Source organism: Tetrao urogallus (assembly GCF_951394365.1).
Source record: "Tetrao urogallus genome assembly, chromosome: 5".
Taxonomy (NCBI): Eukaryota; Metazoa; Chordata; class Aves; order Galliformes; family Phasianidae; genus Tetrao; species Tetrao urogallus.
Genome location: NC_136818.1, coordinates 46,178,437 through 46,186,363, shown reverse-complemented (window position 1 = coordinate 46,186,363; position 7,927 = coordinate 46,178,437). Strand labels below are relative to the sequence as shown.

General features: G+C 57.2%; 1 protein-coding gene across 1 annotated transcript in view; it reads left to right on the top strand.

Annotated features, from left to right (window-relative positions):
• Positions 1 to 217: 217 nt before the first annotated feature.
• Positions 218 to 7,927, top strand: part of PSD (pleckstrin and Sec7 domain containing) — a gene marked incomplete at both ends in the record, with an annotated part of 26,188 nt that continues 18,478 nt past the window's right edge. Inside the window, 4 exons of the mRNA XM_079535220.1 lie at positions 218 to 946; positions 1,014 to 1,116; positions 1,206 to 1,662; positions 4,998 to 5,441. Of these exons, the coding sequence (XP_079391346.1) occupies positions 218 to 946; positions 1,014 to 1,116; positions 1,206 to 1,662; positions 4,998 to 5,441 (1,733 nt within the window). The remainder of the gene's footprint in view (positions 947 to 1,013; positions 1,117 to 1,205; positions 1,663 to 4,997; positions 5,442 to 7,927) is intronic.

Genomic DNA, 7,927 nt, shown 5'->3' with positions numbered 1-7,927 from the left:
ACGAGCAAGGGGAGACAGGGACAGCAGCACTCAGGCCACCTGTCCCCAGTCTCAGGCCAATCTCCAACCTACATCCACTTTCAAGCAACGTCATGGTATCTGCATTCCCCCATTTTTGCTCCCCTTCTCTAATAGCCTCTCCTTGCCCTCCAGGGCTGCCTGAGGATGCCTCACCCTGTCCAGCTCCAGCCCTGACACCTGTGCTCACCCCGTCAGCATGGCGCAGGCGGGGAGCCTTGTACGCCTGCCCCCAGCCGAGGGCTGCACCGCCTCACCCACACCTTTCTCCCACCATGGGGACCGCAGGCCCTGGCCACCCATCTCCTCCAGCCCTGAACCAGGCCGGCACAGCCCCCCACGCTGCCTCACCCCCAACCTCAATGCTGGTCGCCTGCACCTCCTGCGCAAAGGCCTGGCCCCCGAGACCCGCCGCTGCCCCCCTGGCCTCTACAACAGCACCGGCTCCTTGGCTCGCAAGCCAACAGAGATGGGGTCTTTTGGCAACGGGGGCTGCCCAGGTGGGGGGCGGCTGACAGCCCCCTGCACCCCGCGGAGGGGCCATCCCGCCCCGAGTCTCACCTCGCCCGGCAGCCGCAGCCCACTGGTGGCCCCAGAGGGACGCAGCTCTGTTGTCACCTTCCGCTTCATCGAGAAGGCCAGCGTGCGGCCCCTCAGCGGGCCCCAGGAGAATGGCCCCGCAGAGCCCACTGGGGGCTGGCGTGTGCCACCTGGGCAGCCCCAGCCCCAGGAACAGCTGCTCCGCAGACTGAAGCTGGAGGCCTCTGCGTCTGACCCGCTCCTGGCTGGCTGCAGGTCCCCAGGGGAGACACGTCCCCACGAAGGCAGAAGGGATCCCCATTCTCTCACCACCAGCTGCCTCTTCGGCTCCCTCACCAATGGGCTGCAGGCCCCGCCACAGGACGTCCCCACCAGCCCCCGGCCCCAGGTAGGTGCCCGTGGCCCCACACTACGCTGTGTCCAGCCCGGCCCCACTGACCACTGTGTCCCTGCAGGGCAGCGCCTGGCCGTGCCCCCGGCAGAGCTCAGCTCATGCCCAGCGCATCGCCCGTGCCAAGTGGGAGTTTTTCTATGGCTCGCTGGGTGCCCCGAAAACAGGTAAGGTGTCAGGCAGTGACACTGTGGGTATGCAGAGCTCCAACCCACTGGGATTTGGGATTGAACAGGGGCTCTGGGCTTTATTCCAGGCTCCTCAGCCTCCGACACTGAGCCTCCACTGCAGCCCAGCCACCCACTGCCTGCAGAGCCACCAAGCTCACTTCCCAAGCATGGCCTGAGCCATGTGGAGGTGGAGATTGAGGTGTCCCCAGCAGGCAGCAAGGAGCAGGGCTCCTGTGAGACGGGCATCATCAGGAGGGCTGTGAAGTACTCTGAGACAGATCTGGACACCGTGCCACTCCGCTGCTACCGTGAAACCAACATTGACGACATCCTGGCTGAGAGGGATGAGGTGGATTCTGCTATTGAAAGCCAGAAGGACAGCGAGAGCAACCCCAGCTTTGCAGGGACTCCAGGCAGGAGGGACAGCATGCCTGAGGGGAACCCTGAGCACGGTATCCAGAGCATAAAGGATGGAATGCACGACAGAGAAGCAGATGAGGACGACGAGGTGTTTGAGGCCACGAGGAAGGAGAGCAGGGAAAGGTGAGGCTCAGCGTGGGAGGGCAGAGAGCTCCCCTTGCCCTCCTCGGTATCCCAAATGTGTGACAAAGGGGCTCTGCCAAACTAGAGCCCAAGCCAGAACCCTAATAGCTGTGTCTGAGCCATGTGCAGTTGTTGCAGCGGTTATTCATTGTCCTGCAGGGCTGGGGGTCTCTCACTGCCCTGTGGAAGGAGTAGGGTGGTGCTGGTGTCCAGTGCAGAGCACTGCACCACAGGACCCATTCTGCTGGAGACAAGTCCTGTGATCTGATAGCCATATGAGCCTGGCACCCGGGACAATGCCATGGATCACTGAGTTGAAGGGAGTCCATTCACACTTATGTTTTGTGTTGTTTCTTGCTTGTGTGGCAAAATAGTCTGTACTAAAGTAGTGATGGGCCTCGGGTGGGACAAGAGCCTCTGCTCCATCTGCAAATGTTCTGCAGTGAAGGGAAAGGTGCTGCTGGGGAACAGAGTTGGGTGATTCCTCTGTGCTGGGACAGAGAGGTGCCTGGTAGTGTGCTCAAAAAAGGAGAAGGGGGGTTGGTGTTGGGAGTGGGAAAAGAGGATGACATAACCTGCAGTGGTACCCTGCAGTGGAGGGAGAAGCCCTGAGGTGGGCCGCCATGGATGGGAAGGTGCATGTTGCACAGGGAGCTGGGATCCTGCGGCTTCGCCAAGAGGGAAATACATTTTTTTCCCAAATGAATTATGATAGAGAATGTGAGCAAGGTTTGTAAGTCATATTATCACTCCAAGCAAGTTATTCAAGTTACTATAACAATTCTTTTACTTGGTGATAATTCATTTCCAAACACCTGGGGGTCCATTACACATCCATGGGCTGTAAACCTGCACCTACCTTCTGCCCTCCGGGACACTGTGCTGGAGCTCCCCAAGCACGGCCAGAAAGCTCGGGTGTGTACCTCACAGCATTGCTGCCCTCAACATGGTGCTCCTGGCATAATTACCAGGATGCATATGGTGGTGTCCTGCTCATTTTACACAGCTTCCTTGTTGACCGCTGGCTTTCAGGTTTTTTTGATGTGCAGACAGAGCCCTGGCTATTCCCAACGAGGCACAGACCCTGCTGACAGCAGTGCCAAAAATCAACAGACTGAAATAGCGAGTTGGTTCAGTGCCTGCATCACAGCCTGGGCTTTGCTTACACACTGCTTCAGAGCAAGCTCTGCAGCTGCAGTCCTCCCTCCCGTTTACCAGTCACCAGTATTGATGTTTTCTGCTTCAAGCTTTCTGCTTTGTCTGCTCACAGGAGGGGCGATGCAGTGATGCTGGGGTCATTAAAAGCTGCCCCATCTTCCAAGAGCTGGCGCTGCTTTGCTCCGCAGGAGCTGTTACAAACCAGAGGCTTCCATCCCAGCCAGTCCTTCGCTGCAGAGCACTTCCTTGGTAGATGGGAAGGAGCAGCTATGCAAAATTATTGAGACACCATCGGATGCTGATTTGCAGCATTTAGACATGTAAATCCCTTTGAAAATCTAGCCTTAGGGATTTAGCACCCTCTGCATGGGGAGACTGGCTCGGCACTACTTTGTTGCCCTGTATATTCTTGCCAAAGGGCACCTTCCTTGTCATCTCTTCTCCTAAAATAAGAGAACGTGCAGCAGAACATCAGGATGAAAAATCCGATACAAAATCAAACAAGATGTGGAAAGTGACATAAGAAACAGTGTCTTCTTCCAGAATCCACTCCCTGAAATATATTTAGAGCCGGCTCTACAGCTAATGACCAGTCTAAGCCTTTGCTGTCTTTATTCCCATTAGTCCCAGAGCACCGAGACCTGCCAGCGAGAGCGGGCTCCTCTCCCCCTTCTCGAGTGCCCCCGGGGGAGCACTAAGCCAGAGGCAGCGCTGCTGAGTGAGCCAGAGCCGGCTGTGCAGCACCGTGCCCCGCTGCCCGGTGTGCGAGGGCTGGCTGCAGGCAGGAGCGCCTGTCCTCCCTGGGAGCAAAGCGCTGCCCAGCACAGCCCTCGGGTCTGCCGCCAGGGCAGCCTTCCCAGATGGGACACCGGCATGCGGACGCCGATGTGCTGGGGGACACAGGAGCCCCTTCCCCTCTGCCGATGTCCTGTTGTTCAGCCCCATGTGGTAACCAGAAGTGCTGGCTGAGTTGTCAGCATGTAACGCAGCACCGTTATTGGTCTCTGGGATGTGTGTCCCCTACTTACCCATCTTGCTGGGTGCCCCCTGAAGCCCTCCACGTTCTGGTGCAGTGAGGCTGTCAGCTTGGAGCCTGCTGCAATAATCCGTGAGATTTCAGAGCAGGCTAATAAATGATAAATCACTCAGTGCTTGTAACAGCACTACATTTTCTGAGCCTTCTGCATGAAGCTGTTTGTTCATAACAAATGTTATGACAAGCTGGATCAGCTCTTCGCTTTTAATCAGGAAAGAGAGTGGCATAACAAGTGCATTTTTAGTGCTCTAATAAAGTGATAGCAGCTTGTGAGTGAAACAGGCTTTTAGGGTTGCGTTTGTACTTATAGGACTGAAGGGTTGACACTGTATTGGAAATATCCCTGTGTCACATGCTCAGACTGATGGGCAGGCTCATCTCCAGGATGAAATGCTCAGGGGTTTGAGATGCAGGATGTCCCGTGTTGGGCTGGACACAGAGTTATGCCGCAGACCAGCTGAGCCTCCTGCAGGGTGATCTGTGCCCAGAGGTTTGCCAGAGCTCAGAGAGCACAGTGCTTCGGCAGGGAGGAGGTGAACCAGTCTGAAGGCAGCTCAGTCCCTTACAGGTGCTCTCGCTACCATCAAGCCATCCTGCTCTTTCCTCCTCCTTCAAAACAAGCGTGGGGAGCTGCTGCTTATGCTGACCTTGCAGGTGGGCTCGGCTCAGTGACCATGGTGTCACATATGCAGAAGGTGTCAGACTGTCCTCGGTGGCTCCAGGAGAGCTGTGGGTGCCAGGAGCTCTGAAGGCTCATGGAAAATTCAGGCACTTGTGGATTTGTTTGGCAGTGGAGCTGAACTACATCCAGTTTTTGGTGCCTGAGCTGTTTATTGGATCTAAACTCAAGCCAAGTGGCTGGGAGCAGTAGCCATCTCATAAGCTTCTTAGGAGGATGAGCCACTAAGGGAACAAAAGTCTATGGCGCATTAAAAGAGAGGCATATGGCTGGAGGGAGGCCAGCAAGACCCTCTTTCCATGATGTCCTGGATAGGCAAGGCGTTTCTTTTAGAGGCCTCAGATATTCAGAGGAGACTTCTGCCCTCCCTGCTTTCCTTCTGGAGCAGTGCACATGCTTTTGTTTGGGGCTTCGACCTCTTGCTCCTCAGTGACCAGTTCCTCTTGCTTTCTTTCCCTCTAGGATCATGGATCGAGACACACAGGGTATGCTCAAGTCTCCAGTGCCCTTCCTGCTAGGGCACAGCCTCTCCAAGGATGGCATGGACTCTTTCAGCAAGCATTTTGAGAGCATCATGGAGTCCCATCGAGCCAAAGGCACATCTTACACCAGCCTGGACTCCCTTGACATCCTCTCCTCCCCAGCCCACACTCATGGGACCTTTTTCACTTTTGATCTCCCAACCCTCACCCCAGAAGTACAGGGACAGATCCGAGACAGTGTGAAGCTGATCGAGGAGAACTTTGCTCCTCTGGCTCACTTGGAGCCGGACTCTGGGACCAGTTCAGCCACCGATGCCCCCTGGACTGAGAGGGAGGAGGAGAGGGGGAGGCGAAGGAAGGGTGCTCGGCACAGCCCTTGCTGCTCAGAGGACAGCTTTGGTACTCCCTTGGCCTCCAACATGAGGTGAGTGACCAGAATTGCTTACTGCCCACCTGGACCACCATGGTTCAGCATCAACTCTAATCCTGTGCTGCATGTTTTGTAGCCACGGCCTAACCAGTGCTGCTGGGGAGCAGGGAAGTGGTCCAGGATGCTCAGCCTGACCTCTTCCAACCTGGATATATGTGAGACCATGTCCAGGCTGACACACTGCCTTTCTTGTACTCTTCCCTCTCCCAGCAAGGTCTTGGGCTGAGGCACTTAGGGTTCAGCCAGTTGGCAGGCAGCAGCTTTTCCCTTTTCTGGGGTGTGTTCACCTGGAGCATGATCAGGTCCAGTCCAGAATGCCACATCCGTCCTTGTGGCCCAACGTGGAGCTGATGGCCTTTGGGGAATTTGGCGTGTTGGTCACAGCAGTGCTGAGCTTCCCGCTTGCACTGTTTTCCCACAAGATCTCCTCTTGCCCAATGACATCTTGTGCAACGCCAGAGGGTCCTGAACCCTTCCAGGCTTCCCCAGTGGGTCCTGGAAAGTGTTGGAAGGAAAGAACAGCTTGGCTTTCTCTTGGTTGTCCAACCAACCTGTGGTACTTCTGGCTGCAGCCTGTGTTATCCTGATAGGCTTAGCTTGGGGTGAGCATGTGGCGATCTGTGCTTTGTGTCACCTCTGGCACCTGTAGTCATTAGAGGAGGGTGGGACATTGCATCTGCTGTGTAGTATTAGGATCATCCTGGGGACATTCTGGGGGAGAAGAGCTGATCTCTGAGCTGGGCTTCTTCTTTTTTGGGACACTGAGGACAGGGGCACAGTGGCACAGAGGCCAGGCAAGGTTTGTGCATAAAAAGGGTGGTGTCCGAGTGGCACCAAGCAGCCGAGGGTGGCAGTTTCTAGCCATGGATGGTTGCTTGCTGGAGACAGACTCAGCTTCCTGTTTCTCTGTCAAGGCATAGGACCAAGATGGCTCCAGAGAAACCAAAAGGACAGTGAGTAACTCACTGCTCACAGGATGCCTCCTGCTGCAGCAGCAGCATTACAGGAGCATGGAAGGAGTTGTGGGGGTACCTGGTGCCAGGCTGGGGTCTGTGCTGGGAATGGGCTCTGCGGGCTGTGACTCCCAGCTCCCGTTGTGGCAGAGCTGTGGTGTGCAGCTCCTTGTGAGGCCAGGCAGCCTCAGCTCTTGCATCTTCATAGCCCAGACCAAGGCTCCTATATCCCTCAGCACACAACGTTCTGGGACCACACTTCAATCTTGAGCTTGCAGGCAGGAAGCATGCCAAGCTGCCAACGTGGTGAGCACTCCCCAGGCACCGGGTCCCTTCAGCCTGACCCAGTGTCCGTGTGTGAAGGGAAGCAGCAGCAGCACAAGCTGCGGCCCTGAGCTGGGAGACCAACCCTGGGACCACTGCATGTCCCTGGTACACTTCCCATGCTGCAACTCTAGGAGCCCTCTGCCCTGGTAGATTGCATTAGCAATGGGAGATGGTCTGCGGCTGGGCTGCCCCACAGCGGACATCCTGCAGCAGCACCTTGAGCACAGAGCAGGGTTCCCAGTGGCCCTCATTCTAGGCCATGCTGCAGGGTCGCCACTGTCACTGTATGGGAGGCTTTTGTCCCCACAGAGGTGACAGTGACCCAGAGTAGGGTCAGAAGCAGGAGCAGGATGCTGTGCCACACTGGGGACGTTGGGTGCCTCTGGGGCTGGTGGTTCTGGCGAAAGAGTGAGGTAGGAACTGGGCTGCTCTTGGGCTGTCATTTTGCAATTACAGATCCAAATCCCAGGGCAGCCCCGGGGCAGGCACTGCATATTGAAGTGCATCAGCGCCAGAGAGAGACAGGCAAATGGTGCACCCTCGGGGTATGAGTGCCCTAAAATCCATGCGCTCAGCTTCCCTTGGCTCCTCAGGTCCCAGCTGGGACTCCTGAGCCAGCCATGGCTGTGCACCCCCAGGGACATTTGTTATTGAGGGGGGGGCTGGTAATTGCTCCTCATCGCTGGCCCAGGGCTGGTGGCTGTTCACCAGTGGGCTGAGCATGGGGAACCCGGCTGGCACTGGGCAAACTGGACAGCGCGTGCCCTGAGAGCCACAGGGTGACGTGACGGGGCTGCTGTGTGTGTGATGTGGGAAGGCATGGGGAGAGGGCTAGCCATTGAGAATGGAAAGAGGGAGAAGCAAGGGGTGAGAGCACGGGAGACTGGGCACGAACGGAGAAGTAATTCTCTCCAGGCACAGCCTGCAGCGTTGCAGTGCAGGAAGGGTGGCGTTAAGGTGTGTGGGGTTTCTTACCCATATCGCTCTCCAGTGTCACGCTCTGCTGTGTCCGGGCGGCCACGGAGCAGCGCGGGGCCCAGCGTGGACGGCGGTGCCGAAGGCCCGGGGACGCGAGGCGAGCTGCCCGGCCCGCACATGCCACACACGTGCACGAGAGCGGCGGTGCGGCTCAGAATCCCGCCGCGGCAACGGGGCCAGGTGCCACCTGCGCGGCCCTGCGAGGCCCGGCGGGGGCGGGGG